The sequence below is a fragment of the Osmia bicornis genome, chromosome 10 (genome assembly GCF_907164935.1).
Source record: "Osmia bicornis bicornis chromosome 10, iOsmBic2.1, whole genome shotgun sequence".
Taxonomy (NCBI): Eukaryota; Metazoa; Arthropoda; class Insecta; order Hymenoptera; family Megachilidae; genus Osmia; species Osmia bicornis.
This window is the reverse complement of record NC_060225.1, coordinates 10,619,119-10,635,402: the sequence shown is the minus strand read 5'-3', so window position 1 is coordinate 10,635,402 and position 16,284 is coordinate 10,619,119. Positions and strand designations below refer to the sequence as shown.

General features: G+C 40.2%; 2 protein-coding genes across 19 annotated transcripts; both read right to left on the bottom strand.

The window, feature by feature from the left end:
* Positions 1–3,424, bottom strand: LOC123987614 (adenosine kinase 2-like). Of its 4 annotated transcripts, none has more exons than XM_029194830.2 (5): positions 3,258–3,424; positions 1,173–1,380; positions 777–1,052; positions 279–687; positions 1–186 (listed from the first exon to the last, which is right to left on the bottom strand). In XM_029194830.2, the coding sequence occupies exons 1-5, from the start codon at positions 3,302–3,304 to the stop codon at positions 59–61; spliced, it is 1,068 nt and encodes a 355-aa protein (XP_029050663.1). In that variant the 5' UTR covers positions 3,305–3,424; the 3' UTR covers positions 1–58. The 4 variants fall into 4 exon arrangements, with proteins under 4 accessions (XP_029050663.1, XP_046143312.1, XP_046143313.1 ...); XM_046287356.1 differs by having other exon boundaries at positions 3,296–3,424; XM_046287357.1 differs by lacking the exon at positions 3,258–3,424 and adding an exon at positions 2,283–3,251.
* A 325-nt stretch (positions 3,425–3,749) lies between these two features.
* Positions 3,750–15,791, bottom strand: LOC114879671 (RNA-binding protein lark). 15 transcript variants are annotated; one of them, XM_046287354.1, is made up of 7 exons: positions 15,686–15,791; positions 13,662–13,824; positions 12,932–13,477; positions 12,695–12,764; positions 12,481–12,580; positions 8,771–8,818; positions 5,617–7,971 (listed from the first exon to the last, which is right to left on the bottom strand). In XM_046287354.1, the coding sequence occupies exons 2-7, from the start codon at positions 13,803–13,805 to the stop codon at positions 7,923–7,925; spliced, it is 957 nt and encodes a 318-aa protein (XP_046143310.1). In that variant the 5' UTR covers positions 13,806–13,824; positions 15,686–15,791; the 3' UTR covers positions 5,617–7,922. The 15 variants fall into 15 exon arrangements, 11 of the variants coding, with proteins under 11 accessions (XP_029050667.1, XP_029050668.1, XP_046143309.1 ...); XR_003789949.2 differs by lacking the exons at positions 5,617–7,971; positions 8,771–8,818 and adding exons at positions 3,750–3,958; positions 11,018–11,104 and having other exon boundaries at positions 12,481–12,764; XM_029194834.2 differs by lacking the exon at positions 5,617–7,971 and adding an exon at positions 3,750–3,958 and having other exon boundaries at positions 12,481–12,764.
* Positions 15,792–16,284: the final 493 nt, after the last annotated feature.

Genomic DNA, 16,284 nt, shown 5'->3' with positions numbered 1-16,284 from the left:
AACGCTAAAGTGTGTTTATTAAGTACAAAATTCACAGTTACTAACTGATTAAGAGGCATCAAAGAGCAAAGGTAGGTTTTCCTTCGTAAGTACATCCAGATCTTTGTACAATTTGCGTTGCAGCCCAAATACCACATTTAACGCAAACTTCAATGTCTTTCCCTTGTATAAGTTGAGCCAAGAAACCTGAAATGTTAAAAATGTTAAAAATGTTAAAAATGTTAAAAATGTTAGGAATTTTTAAGGTAGGCAAAAACTTGAGGAGAAACAAACTGAACCTCCAACAAAAGCATCCCCTGCTCCATTTGTGTCGACAACTTTCTCTTTTGGTAGTTTAATAGCAGGAAATTCCAGTAATTGGTGATCTTTGGCTACTAATATATTGTCGGCACCTTGCGTTATCACTACAATTCTTTTCCTCTTCTCGTTCATTTTTTTCATTTGCGACAGTTTCAATGCAATTTCTTTTCTATCAGTTGTTTGAAAATCGTTTATTTTTGCAAACGTGTCCGCTTCTATCTCGTTACCAAATAAAATATCGACGTATGGAAGAGCCGCTAGCATAGGCTCCTTATAAAATTCACACAAAAAAGGTGCGCTAAGATTCATCATAAACATTTTATTTCTTTCGTAAGAATGTTGAGCAACTGCTTGGATCGTTTCTGGACTTACGGTTAAGAAGAAGCCCTGGAATGAAAAAAATGAAAGCTGCGTTAAAACTGCTCGGCTCGTCGTCAATTTGACAGAAGGACGGATTGTATCTGGATTGTACATACTGAAACATAAATATACTCCGCTGCTTGTAGAAACTTTTTATTTTCAGCTTCTTCTATATGCGAAAGCGAAAAGCAATTGGCAGCAGCCAAATTGGCGCACAAAGATCGTTCGTTTCCAGTAATAAGAACTGCACAGGTACCAGTAGATTCTTTATTCGTATATTGATAGCGAACGTTCAAGCCATCCGCTCTTGCTTTCTCCTCTAAAATTTTTGAATATTTATCTACTCCGACGCATCCCATGTAAGTGGCAACTCTTGGTTTTTCCAGAAACCACTAAAGAACATTTAACATTTGATGTTAACGCAACGCAACGCAACGCAACGCAACGCAACGCAACGCAACTTAATATGTAATATACTAATATACTAATATGTTACAAAGAATTTAATTTACTTGTGCTACTCTCATAGTATTTTGTACAGAACCTCCGGCGATAAAGTTTGCCTTGTATTGTTCGATTAATTCATCGTACATGGGTTTGTGTTTCTCTTGAGCAAGAATAGCATCGTTAGAATTTAACTGGTACTTTTTCAAAAAATCGTCATCTACAGTTGCTGAAATATCAAGAAGGGGATTACCCATGCCTAGCAGTAGACCTTCTCTGAAACGTTTTATCGTTTTTATATTAATCAAATTTCGAAAATTAAAAATAAAATGTTATTTCGAACAGTTATGAAAATGTTATGAGAATTTTTCAACAATGCCTAGTCCGTACATACACCGGTTTTTCTCTATGCTCGTATAGAGAACCTTAACCTATATCTTTTCTTACATCACCGTATGGATGTACATTGTACATACATACATACATACATATGTACATATTATATATGTATGTACATACATAGAAGATTATCGAAAAAACATAAATTACGTTACATACGTGTCTACATAATTACAAAGGTCTAATAGAAATTATACCAAGGAAAAATTGACAAGTTAGAAGCAATAATAAAAAGAATTGGTAATTGAATTATGTAAGAACCGATATAACCGGGTGTAAGATTCAAGCATGCGAGCACATGATCAACCGCGTGCACGGAACGTGCATGCCTTCGTCAGCATTTCAATCTAACCTAACCTTAAAATTGAATTTCTTAAAGAAATATCACCGACATTACTGCTGACATTACCGACAAAAATAGAAAGAGAAAAAATAAAGAAACAATTGAAGAAAAATTGCCTGTAGCACGAATCGATCATACCGTAAATCCACAGCCATTTGTTACAACTTCAGCTAACCGAGAAGAACGATTTCAAACGTAACGTTCGCGAATAATATCGGCGCGCCACTGAGCCGCGCAACGAAGCAATTCCGTATTTCACAACGAATACTAGTCATCGAAATATTGTTTATTTTTAGCGATATTTGCATAGTTATGCTATCATCAATGTTATCGCTTCGTACCCTTTACGTCGATCTGTTACCGCGATTACCAACAAACTATAAAAACTTGCGTTGAAAAGCAAACAAAGCATGAAAGATCGAGTTTTTCTGCATACCTGCTTTAAAAAATTACATAGACGCAAGACGCAAGACGTTTGTAAAAACACCGCTTATTACATATGCGGTCCGTGGACGGGCGGGCTGTTAAATTAACATTGAGCATAAACTAAAAATAAAAATACTTTGTACCTGTATCGAATTCGATTTCAACACCGTATACTTGACAAATAAAACTATTCAGTAAAACGATTCGCTTTCTTGTTCATGTAAATACGCGATAATACATAATCGTTGTTCGGTTTGTTCAATTGGACTAAAAAGAAATAATGTTATTTAATTTATCCTATTTCATCGAAGAAACAACGATACAGCCAATACTTAGTTGACTGATCTTTTTCCACTTTGATATCTGACGAAACTTTACGCGGTAAATGATGGGGATGCGTATCATACTATTCTACATACGTATGTACGTTACAAATCACATGCGGCAAAGAATTCTTATCGTTTAATACCGTTGAAAATTTTTTGCAAAAACACTATCGCATAAAAAGACGTAACAATTGTTCTTTTCTTTTCTTTTCTTTTCTTTTCTTTTCTTTTCTTTTCTTTTCTTAGTTTTTATTATTTATTTTTTTGCGAAATATTTATCAACTCCTCTACTCTACTTACCGTTCTAAAATTTGTACAATTAAATACACGACACTTTGACGGCGTGCAATACGCGTGTTTACCGTAATACGCGTGACGCATCCTTTGTACACGTTTATTGTAACGTGAAAAGGAAAAAGATGAAATGAAAAAAATAAAGGAATAAAAATTTGTACGGTGGTGAAATGATTGGTAAATAAAAAAAAAAATATGAGAACGAAATTGTTTAACGAGAATCGATTTAGCGTATAAAGCGGCGAATCTTGTTATCGCACGTTTCGATACTTGGAAGATGTGTATAAGAGGAAAATAAAGAAAGAAAAGGACTTGGACTTTGCGTTTGCGTTTGCGTTTACGGTTACGGTTACGGTTACGGTTACCTTTGTGCTTTCACGCTGTAGAGAAAAATATAACAAACCCCGTTCATTAGGTAGGAGAAAGAAGCGCTGAGGCGTAGGTATGCCGCAGCATCACCATTGTCTGGATTTCTATTACAGATTTCAGTATGTTCGGGTGCGCGTGCATGCGCGCTTCACCGCCGCATCTCCTAAGAAAGAAAACATGGTCTTCAAAAGGTTCTATTGCTAGAGAAAAGTGTAAAGAAGAATTTTAATATGAGCAAAGATTTCACTTTATTTGCTTTTTTACACGAATGAAAATGGTATGGATAAACTTGCCTTGATACCGAGGTGATTTTACATCTCTGCGCCCGTATATCTGCTTGGCCGGATCTACCAGGAGACGCCAAGCGTCGACGAAGTTCTGTCTGGTCGACAATTACCTTGCTATACAGGATACGCGTTGATGTCTTGATCCAAACCATCTGCCTCCCTACAGCCCTTCTCTCTTTCTCACTCTCTCTCTCTCTCCCGCTCTCTCTCTCTCTCTCTATCTCTCTATCTCTCTCTCTATCTCTAATTTCTCTGTTTGTACGGTTCATTCTCATTTCTCACTTTACTTCTTTTTCTCTTTCCCTTTCCTTCCGGGTAGTCGCCGTCGTCGTCGATAGACGATGAGAATGGCTCAGCAGCTCCTTCTTCCACGATTGTCCGCAAGCATTTCAGGTAGGGGCTATGGTGTCCTATTATCATACATCACATTACAATATGCATGGTATCTTTACATTTCCTCGTGGCGCGTCTCTCTATCAGTTTCTTTTTTTGTTTTTTGTTATTTTGAATTTCGTTTTTCCGTTTTTCGTTTTCCGTTTGGTAACTGGCAACCGACGACGACCCGGCGGCGGCACGAGACGCGATCGTCACGATTTATTCGTCACGCCTGCGAACAATCGCACGTCCCTATTCCCGTGTTATGTAGGAGATTCTATTAGTTGATTGATATCGCGCACCACGCACGTATTACATATTGCAAAGTCCGATTTCTAGCACGGTGTGTTTCCGTTTCGTGTTTCTCTAATGCATGGAGCAGCTTTTTCGTCAGCATCTTCCGTTTTCACACGAGCCGTCCGTCTCTGAAAAGTCGCGTGTGTCACGCGTCATCAACGCAACACGGTTGATACGCATACATCGCGCTTTTTTATACTCGTGTGATTCCGTGAGGGAACTCTGAAGGTATACGTGTTTCCGGAAATCCGAAGCGTGCGTGGGTGCGTGTTTCGATTCTGGTCGATCATTTCTCAATACGGCTACAGCCCGACGGCGACGATGTATGCGAACTCGAACGGTACCAACGGTTCGAACGTTCGAAACGACCTTATCAAAACTACCATATATGTACCATGATTTTACGTTCATAAGGTTACGAGACTGTGTGTGTGTGCACGAATTATCCCGTACCTTTTTTCCCAACCTATTTTATTTCGATACAACGTAATCTTCGATAGGTATCGTATTAATAGGTAAATTTCATTTTTTTTTTTTTTTTTCTGTTACTCTTACGCTATCTCTTATCCTCGTTTTACGTTCTCTGGATTACACGCGTCGTCCGGATCATCGAATAAATTACAAACGACGTACAAATAGCAGAGATTCTTACGCGTATCGAGAAGGAATCGTCGAGAAGAAAGATACACGAGACGCGTTGTAACTGACGGCTGATTTTTATCCGAAAATTGAAGATTCGCAAGGGAACAGTCGTCTGGAAAACTATACGCGTGTTTCCAAACTTGCATGCTTCCTTTTTTTCTTTTTTCGTAAAAAGTCTATACTTTTGTTTTACTCGTTTGTTTTAAATTGAACTCGTCTTATCGCGGTATAGAGATCGCCGTAAAACGGTATCCGTACACGAGAGAATTCTTACGGATCTGGATGTGTGCAGCGTCCCGTGATTTCTAGTACGCGACGCATCAATCGGTATAAAGGCGGAAACGAGAAAATTCGAATACATAGAGACGAATTGATTTTAGGAAAGTATAATGTTCGTCCATTCGCAAACTGATTTGCCGATGTACAGACGGAAAGTATACAATACACAGGATAGGAATAGAAGATAAATGATTTAGGAAACTGAAAGCGAGATTGAAAATCGCGGCGAATCGCGGTCGACTGTAACACGCGCCCGACGACGCGACGTCGCGACGCGCAGGAAGCCAGGAAAGCGCGTTCGTCCCTTTCCTTTCCGTCGACGTCGATTACTTCCATCGTCGCATCAGACGATTCTATCTCGCGAGGGAATTGAATACGGACTAGCGGACTAACGGACTAACGGACTAACGGACTAACGGACGGACGGGATCATATTTTGGCCAAGGGTGGGCTTGAGTAACGCAGAACAGTTCAATTCATGATTAAAGAACACGAAACGCCGTTTTTTTTTGTGAATTCCACAAGTACATTGTTCTTATTACATTGGTTTCTTTATCCATTATCAGTATGATTATTATTAATGTAATTATCATGAAAAAAACAGGTCGTATTATGAAAGAAACGAGAGAGAAAAAAGGCTAAACAGAAAACGAGAATAAAAGTTATTACACGGTAAACGTGTATCTATACACGCTGCTTGAAACTAGAAACGGTGATCGTCGATATACACGTACGTATGCGTAAGCTAAACGGAGCGCAGTTGCGATTACCGTATATTAATCATCAGTTAACTTTTTATTTTAATTAATTCTAATATGTTAATAAAACGATATTACGTGACTACAGGCTAACGATATAATGTTCGCACGACCCAGTTGACTTCCCATACAGAATCGACGCATCCTACCAATCTACCGTGTATTTTCGTATTTGGAATCGGAATTTTTCAAGTACGCTCATCCTAATCGATGATCAGCAGTTCAAACGATAAAACCCGCACGCTTTTTCCTCCTTTCGTTTTCGACGGAGGGATAATTATTAGAAATCTTAGTGGAAGCTGAACACGATATACGTATTTCACGTTCTCTCTGTTTCTTTATTCGCGTGTTACGTTTTTTTTTTGTTTTTTTTTTTCGTATTGATTTAATAATACGAGTTTGGTGGCGCTAACGATATAGATAGACTGTCTGCATATACATATACATATACATATACATATACATACATATATATATATATATATGCCACGTAAAGGAAGAAAATGTTGAACGTCAAGCAGCGAAAAAATTACGATTGATCGGTCACGCGCAGTACGTTCTTGTTCGTGTCGATTATGTCTAGAAACGGTAAGCAGCAAACGTAGCTTATACTTGATCTGTGCAATGATTTAAACAAAAAGCCGTCTTTTCTTTTACAATTACGTTTGATCAAACTCATCGGGAAAGGAAGTCCGTACGAAGTCGAGCCGCGAAACGTCCGACGATCGCGACTGAACTAACGCGCGCTCTCCAAACTATACATTCACACGACCATCCGATTTTTGCGTGGTCACGACGCGAAAAAGGTGGGTTATGCTATTTCGATGCTTTTCAAACGCGACCGCCGACGCACGCTTACATCGATCGACCGCTCGTCGATAGAAACATTCCGTCACCGAGAATTTACATTTTCGCGTACGGTTTCGGTCGACTGAATTGTCTCGTCCAAAAAAAGAAAGAAAAAAAAAGTAACCCTATCGAAGCGACAACGGCACGTGTGCATTTCTGTGTATATGGGAGTTGGCGTGGACGCGCGCGCTCGTCATCGTCACAAAAAACGAGCATTAAAATCACATGGTACGTATCGTCGTCGTAAGCATCGTCCTACCAAAATGATTTTTCCAATTTCTTCTTTGTTCTCGTTTGCAAACCCTTGCACCACTTTCGATAAAAAAGTCTATTACGAGTCGAAAAATTGCATGTCGGTAGGAGGATGCCGGTTTCTTACATCGAGAAAACGAACCCATCGACTCGATACTAAATAAAATACGATGTAGACGCCTAATTTCACGCACTTTTGGGACGAACGAGATCAGGTATGAGCGATGAGAATAGAAAGGACACGTTTGGTGATGGGTGAGCGAGGGGTGGTAACGGGACACGGCAGGTGTCGAACAGCGAATTACAACGATACCGGAAGTGATGGTGGTTGCGGTGACGGCGGCGAAGGCGAAGACGATGACGACGACGACGACGACGACGACGACGACGACGACGACGACGACGACGACGACGAAGTCGAAGTCGAAGTCGAAGGGGACGACAACGACGAGGACGAGGACGATGACGACGACGACGACGACGGCGTTGGCGGCAACGGAGACGATGTTGGCGGCGGCGACGACGACGACGACGACGACGACGACGACGAAAAATTTTACGTGTCGGGAATAGGAAAACTGGAAATAAAGGTAAAATAAAGGGGCGCAAGAAAAGCTTGCGATTCGATCGAACTCATTTTCGTTTTGTTTGCTGCTTAATTCGCCAGACATTTTGCTTTTTTTCTTTCTTTTTCTTTCCGCTTATTCCGTGTAAATGGCGCATATAGCAAAGAGGGAAATACATGTTCCGATTCCGCTAGAGCGGCCGAATGGGTAGTAGATCTTCGCGCGTGCAGATCGATAGACGGCCAAGAGTATCTCGGTCCCGAGGCTTCCTGCTAGCGACACACAGAGACAGACCCGACAGACCCGACAGAGACACAGAGACCGATCCGAGACCGATCCGAGCCCGACGCGACGATTTAGTATGGTGCGAACCGGCGCGACGGCGATGGCCCTCGTAATCCCGGTCTGGTAACCAAAATGAAGCTACGTCAGTTACACGAGATCGATCAAACGATTTCAAAACACGGGCTAAGCGAGGAACAACTTGTGAGATACAAAACAGGGCAAATAGGTAAGTAGACAAGGGTACATAGAGTACTACGGGGGAAAAAAAAAGAATAAAATTACACGATCTATCGATCGTCGGAAAGAACGAGATACATAGGTACGCGCGTATGCACAAATGCTCGCATCTAAATAATATAAGCGCATACGTACGCACATACTGCGTCTTACCAAAGGTGCGGGGAGACATTGAGAGAAGCGGGAAAAAGATTGATTAAAAAAGATTAAAAGAGATTAAAAGAGATTAAAAAAGAAACAAAATTAGAGAAAATGAAAAAAACAGCGTCCAATTTAAATCATATAAAGAGTATGTACTTCCTCGTTTTTCTCGCTAATACGCCCCAACAACTTGTACCATAAACGTACGTCTGTTTCTCACCGACGAGGACAGACCATTTTTATTCAAACGAGATGCGCGTACTCGGAGCATTCACTTCTTTACGAAACCGTACGTTTCGCCGCATTTATCGTTTCGCTGTGAAGCAGCTTCTTCGTCGGACAACGTTCGTGGTAAATTGAAAATATTCAATTGTTAATAAGACCGAGGCAATTCGGCGATGTCGTACCGTAGCTCGTAAAGAAGAGGATAAAGTTAGTTGAATCTATATCAGCGACAACAATCGAATTCACGTTTCACGAATCGGGCTGACGCGCAACCCATCAACCCATCAACCCATCAACCCATCACGCGTCTACTTACCTACGCTCTTCGAATGAATCTCGGCTGAAGTCCTCGTACATGCCTCTACTATAACAGCGGGTATAATAAATAATCGAATCTACGGATGATCAAAGATCAACATATACCGGTAACTTGCTCCCTTGTCCAAGGCTTAACTTTGTGAATTAGTCCCTGTACATATATTCAAAATCAAAGAAAAGTGATTGCGTTCTGCCTAATATGACTGTCAAGGTAGGTAATGAAAGGTGAAGAAACACCAGGAAACATAGGAACAAGTTTGTTCACTGCTAATCTTAAACGGTCATTCGAGATCTGAAGCACCACTTCAACAACAGCAACAACAACAACCCCTGGATCCATAATTTTCAACGATACAAAGGAATTCAGCACTTTCAAAGGCAAGGAAGAACGAGAACGAGAAAGAATAGCATTCGATGGACAGCATTTGGAAGCATGTCATTTCAATCTGTTCTAAACTCGCACGTTTACTGCACGCGCTTCGATTCTACCTATAAACGATACGATACTGATGCAAAAAGCGCAGAGTATCTGTATTCGCTTTGTTCGACGCGAGATACACGTTTGTTGAAATCACTTGAAAGTAATTGAAATGAACTGAAACAATGAAACGTACAAATATACGCGCAATAGGATACAACAGCTTCGTAACGGCAAAACACGACATATTTTTTCTTTCTTTCTTTCTTTCTTTCTTTTTTTTTATAGCCAGTCATATGAGGCAGACAACGGTAGACTGGATTTTGAACCCATGCGATTGTTCAAATTATTCGAATTGTACGAACATCATCATTCAATATTCAGAATGTAAACGAGCCGTTTGCAGCCCAGGCTGGGATTATATAGGGTAATAAGGTAACGTGCAACAACAAATTCAAAGTATTCAGAAGGATTGAGAAATTCAATCAATTCTGTTTTCTATTTGAAAGTTTGCGAATGAATTTTACATACATGAAAAGCTTTGAACCTCGCGAGTAGAAGTCAGCTTCAAGAACTATGGATCGTAATTTTCGAGTTTGTTACAACTACCTGTGTAATGCATGTACTTATATATATATATATATATATATATGCTCGTATGTATATACGTAAACAATGTGTTTGTAGCTTTTTTTAACGACATCTATCGCCGTTTCGGACCGATTTCATTAAACCTTGAACACGATTCAGCGTCTAAACGTTCAAACGATATCAACTTTTCAACCAATTAACGCTATTTTATACCCCGTTGACGAAGCGATCTTACAGAAACAAGCTAGAGAAAGTCCTGCGTATAATCTGCACGAAAAAAGTAACGGAAAGAAAAACGAGGAGAGAAACAATAACGATACGTTTCAGACAGACGATAAGCAAAACAACGTAAAAAAAAAAAGAAAGGAAAAAAGAAGAAGAACGATTAGCTAAGAACCAAAAGAAGGTAAAGAATACTTAAAATACGTGTACGGAAACGTGGTATGTATCGTAACCTTTTCCCTTTTTCTAACGCAAGACGAAGAATGAATAACAAAAGAAAAAATGTTCTTGTGCAAAGTCACAATTATCAGAGTCGAAAATTGTACGTTGAAAGCGAGACTAAGCAGACTATTTGAAGAGGGGTATGCATATCCATTATTGGAAACTGGCCTGAGCAACTATTATTGCGAACCGGCGATATCAAAACTTACTGTCCAATACGTCTGGAAAGCTGATTTCTACTTACAAGACGTTTCAAAGATAATCGATAGGCGTCATTCCTGAAAATCGCGTCAACCCTTACTCTTTTCTTTTTGTTTGCTTGTTTTTCTTTTATTTTCTTTTTATCGTTTCGTTTCGTTTTCTTTTCTTTTCTTTTCTTTTCTATCTACAGCGTACGAGAGTTTGTTAGAATCGTGTAGAATCGCATATCCTGGCTCGCGGTAGTGCGATCAAGAAATCTAGTTCGCATTCCTTAGGAACGTTTCTTCATCCCAGGCCTCCGCGCCACTCCCGGTTGAGTGATGTACGTAATAGGGAGCGCTTGAAACACAAAGGATTTATGAGAGACATACAGGCCAATCTCGCAGTTAACGCCATGGATCAAGAGAGTCTATGAACAGGGACATCCCTAGAAGAGCAGTCGACATGTTCAAGGTACGATCAGTCGAGACCCGGAATTTCACGCGTATTTATTTCTATTAATTCAAGTGAGGGGAGCTGCTCGTATAGAATGCGCGTCAGCGACAAGAACGAGGTACGACTACTCGCTAACAAAAGTGGTCAAAGACTTACTCTTGCACGACTTGAACGTTGGCCCGGGACTGTCTCTCTAGGGTTGCCCGCGTTCATGGACAAAGATGGTACGCAGCCTGAGGTGCACTGAAATTTAGAATGTACAGAAACGTCCAAGCGTCATATTACAATTAACATTTTATTACGCAGACTCTGCACTCATGTGGGCATCGGGTCGACACTCGTACTTGAATTAGAAAAAAAAATAAAAAAATGAAAAAAAAAATAAAATAAAAAATTACCAATTATATTGTCTCAACTACACGCAAAAGAACAGAAACATACGATATGCGATATATAAACAACACGACCACGCGTTACATATTCGACAGACAGACAGACACGTCCATTCGAACAAGCACTCATTCATCTATATTCACTCCGTGTTTTCCAAACAAGTTGTATCATTCGAAAGCTACAGACTCTCCGTGCCAGAAGAAACGAAAAAAAAAAAAAAAACACACCCCCCTGTATCATCATTTTGTAATTTTCTATTTCCTTTCTCGTAATGAACAGCTAGACATCAGAGCTTACCACCACTACATACGACCCAACGAATTGTTGATGTGCGATTAGAGAGGTAAGCACTCTCACCTTATACAATCCCCCCTAGATACTATGTCGTAGCGCGACATACGCTATATTAATGTTTGAAAGGGGTAATTATGCCGACAGTAGATACCCGCGACCACGTGTCCAATTATTCGCTCGATTTCAATCGGGTTTCATCGAAGCGCTCGGAACGCTCGAAACGTTAAACAGCCAATTTTAAAACAGTCCTATCTCGAAAACGAAACCGCGAATTGTAAAACGATGGTAAAGGGCTGTTTCAACCGTTTCGGCTCGGAGAATCCAGTTTCCGAGGCATACAACTTTAACAACACATCCCATCCTATGTATGTCTGTGTTACGAAAAGAAAAAATAAATAAACCGGAAAGATGCAGCTATGCACGGATTCGATTCAACGACTAAACGCAAATGAGCAACGTTTACGGTATCCAAGTTTCATCGCTGGCCAAACGAGTACAATTGAATATTGCCCAATCTAAGGACATATTGCGTATCAATGTACAAATCGTAGACGTATTTACACGCGAGCGTGCCGTAAGCACATATACCTGTAAACGTGTATGTATACGACCAATCGGAGAAATTTCCGCTTTTCTAAGAAACAACGATACTCGAACGGACAAAGACAAAGAAAAAAGAAAAAAAAAAAGAAATTTAAGATTCGTAAGGAAGACAATATGGTATGGATATGTGTGTGTGCATGTGTATGTATATATATATATATATATATATATACACATATAATATATATATATATATATATATATAATGATATATATAAAATGTCGACGAATCACCGAACCCCAATTCGCATGAGCTGTTAATCCAGCCTGGAACGTTCACAATGTTAAGTCGGACGAATGGGCAGTCGGTACACGATGACTCTACTCACCTGAACCGGCCGTTGTTGCCACTTGGAGGGGGTGATCGGCGGCTGAACATGCCATACTCGTTGCCACGGGAGAAGCCGGTGTCGCGCATGGATCCCATACCTAGAGGAGGCATAGGAGGCATTGGGTCTCGTCTTGGGGGTAGAGGTGGCATTGTCATTGGTGGAAAGTCAAGCCCGCACATGGAACTTCCCATGTCACAGGGCCCTGTCATACCCGTAAACCGCCTCTCGTAGAGATCCCTGGTGTCCTCGAAGCCCCTTCTGTCATAGTAGCTTTCGTAGTCCTGTGAAAGAAAAAGAAAAGTCCAACGCGTTAATACATCTTTGCCTCTCCGTTAGCACCAGCTCAACGACAAACGTACATTCTCTTGGATTATCGTGTAAAATAATTTAAAAAAAAAAAAAATAGAAATACAAAGAAGAAGAAGAAGAAAAAGAAATAAGTACTTACTCCAAAGCGGCCACCACCCATTAACCGATCCCGAAGGAACGGTGGTGGCGGCGGTGGAGGGTACGGGTCGCGTCCAAACATTCGGTCCCTGTATCCGTTTCTATCCGGACCTCCTCCCATTCCTCCTTTCGGACATTCCTTGGACCAATGACCGCCGCGGCCGCATCGATAGCATTGTTCAGGATCTCCCATTCCTGGCCTCTGTCGTACTCTGCTCGTAGAAATCTGAACTTTCATTGGTTGACCATCTACCATTTGTCCGTTCAGTTCCTTGATAGCGTCGTTCACATCACCTGTTGCTTCGAGATGAACGAAGCCGTAATTTCTCACAATATCACATTCTACAACTGTGCCGTATTTAGCGAAAAGTTCCCGCACTTGCGGGGCTTTCGTATTATCTGTGAGATTGCCAACAAATATTTTTGTCGTAGGAGTGTTTGGCCCCTTACGACTCTTCGCAGCCTCGCATTTAATTGGCTGCCCATGAACTATTTGTCCATTCAAATTTTGTATCGCGTTTCTCCCTGCCTCTTCGTTTTCCATATGCTGTTGAACATAATATCATCTCATAATACTTGTCCCTTACAACGACAGGTAAAAAGAAATAAGAAAAAGTGAAAATAAGTGAAAGAAAGAGGGGCAAGAATGTCAACCTTCGAACATTCCATGTAACTTCGCCATGTACAATTTTTTTAAACAAATTGCTGCGTATCGAAAAGTTCAAACTTACCACAAATCCATAATTTTTCACCACGTCGCATTCTACAACCTTTCCGTACTTCTCGAACAACGGTTTAATATCAGCATTCGACGTCTTGTCGGCTAAATTGCCGATAAAGATTTTAAACGTGCCAACGCTACTAAAACCTGGCATTTTCGGCTCGTTCTAGAACCTAGTTTCACAAACAAAACATTTGAAATATTATTTACAGCTAATTCGTGTATGTACAACATTTGTTACGAACATACTATACAGCATGCTGGAAAAGTTTTGCGACGAAAAGATAATCAACGTTTCTAGTTATTAACAAGAATCTACGCGGCGACGTGATGCCGCGTTACTTACATACATCATATACATTGAAACGCACCGCTGTCTGTCCCCGTTTTAATCGCAATACCATTTAACCGATTCAGTTTTGTACGCGAAAAAACATATCGCTAAACGAACCAAGCAATTCGTCAAGGATACCCGATGATGACGCGATTGTTTAGACCCCTGCTCTCTGCTCCCACCCTATTGCTCGCCGCACCCCCCACCCCCCCTCACTCTCGCACACACACACACACACACACACACTCTAGGATGCTTCTTTCCACCATTTTCCTAACGATCCAAGTTTTCGAATTTCGGGAGTCGTTGTGATTCTGCTCGATTACTTGAATCGCGTGCATCGAAATAATTTCACGTAAAAGTCACTAAAAGTGACTTCACAATAGCTGTGAAATGCAGTTAATTTTCGAATCTTTAGACGAACAGGATGAAAAGAACGAATCCAAGGTACGACGAGCATCTAATACTGTATGAAAGCACGCAGTACAAAGAGCGAACCGACCTTGTCGAAATGGCGCACTAGTTTCACGGTTCACCAAGTACACGTAATTACATTTACCAACAATTATTACGCACCTTTCGCATTCAACCTATCGTATGTTTTCTCGTAACTCACCGACAGCTACTGCGTATAATTTTTAGCGAAATACCTCACACCAGCACTACGTACGCGACTTTACAGAAGGGAACGCAATCTAACAATGGCGTCTTACTGGCCGCGTCCGCTTCTCCGTTTCTGCGTTCCACTAGCGACCTCTGACAATCAACTGCAGTACAATGAATCGCGTGAACCGAGTACATTCAGAAATCTACCGTGAGTGAACTGTCTCGAAATTCGTTTTGTATGCTAAAAATAATTCAACGCGGGAACTACTTTGCTTCTTTGCTTCTCGTCTTTTTCATTCTTAACGCATACGATAATACGAAAAGTTATTATAAGAATGAACAATTATTTCATTCGCTTCATTCGCTTCATTCGCTTCATTCGCTTCATTCGCTTACTCGTCAGAATCGTGTAGCTTTTTTAATTTGACTTAAGAAATTAAAGAACCTCAAGACGATACTTGTTATTGTAAACGATCCTACGGTAAGAAAATTGACGCGTTTATGAATCTAAAAAAGTAAAAGTGTTGGTTTAATCCCTCCAATATTGCGCGTTATTCACGTCCACAAAAACAATCGCAAATGCAGATTTGATCTATTAGATACCCAAGTACAAAACAGCGTATTTTGTTTTTAATTTTTCATGTAAATTTTGATGGAAAATTACAGTAACCTAGAGTAATCGAGCTACACAAATAGCTACCGAGGAGGTGCGACGAAGAAAGCATACGCACGCATACACCGACCACACATACTTTACCCATGTATGTATATACGATTACCACGTATATACATACGTGTAATACGATTGCAACCGTTTTCCAATTTTCTGAACCCGTTTACCCTTTTATGTTACACTATATGGAATAATAAGTAATGTTTGTGTCCCTGAAGTAAAAAGCAATGGAAAACGTACGCAGCGTTATGCGAAAATAGGTACTCGACGAGCACGAAATGGCGTGATTCGAGTATCCTGTATCTTGGCGGTACAATATCATGATCAATATCGTGACTAAATTACGTTTCTGAACGCACATGCTGTTTCTATACGACAACAAATTACATAGAACGTAGTTTAGAATCACTTAATTACTTACCAAGTCAGTATTTCTGTAAAAAAGCACGACAACACACCACTCTGAACTACACGCTTCCCGAAGTAAAAAAATGGCGGACTAAAATAGACCAACAGAAAAGTGGAGAGTGGCGTCCCTTTTTCCTATTGCCTCTCGTGGAAATACAGTATGGCCAACTGGTGAAGAAAAAAATTACCAACATCAAGATCGTTACGCGGAGTACTGATTTACTTACATATGTTCTATTTTGAAAAATATATTTCAAAGATTGTTGTACATACATATGTACATTTAGTGACGTTGCACTTTCCCAAAAATTTATACATGCATGTGATGCATACATACATACGACTGGTATATCGGAAACAATAACATCTTTGAGATTTCAAAGAACGAATGATGAAAAATTGACCGATATTCGATTTGCTCCGAGTTTCATATTTTTATCACGCCTAAATATTTCGGCATAATTATTAGACATCTAATATTGACGAGACACAAAGCCTAGTGGTTTTCAAGTATATGTATATACGTATGTACGTATGTACGTATGTACGTATGTACGTATGTAAATTAAACAGCGGCAATGATTTACACGAGTTTTAGGGATTTACTTGTAA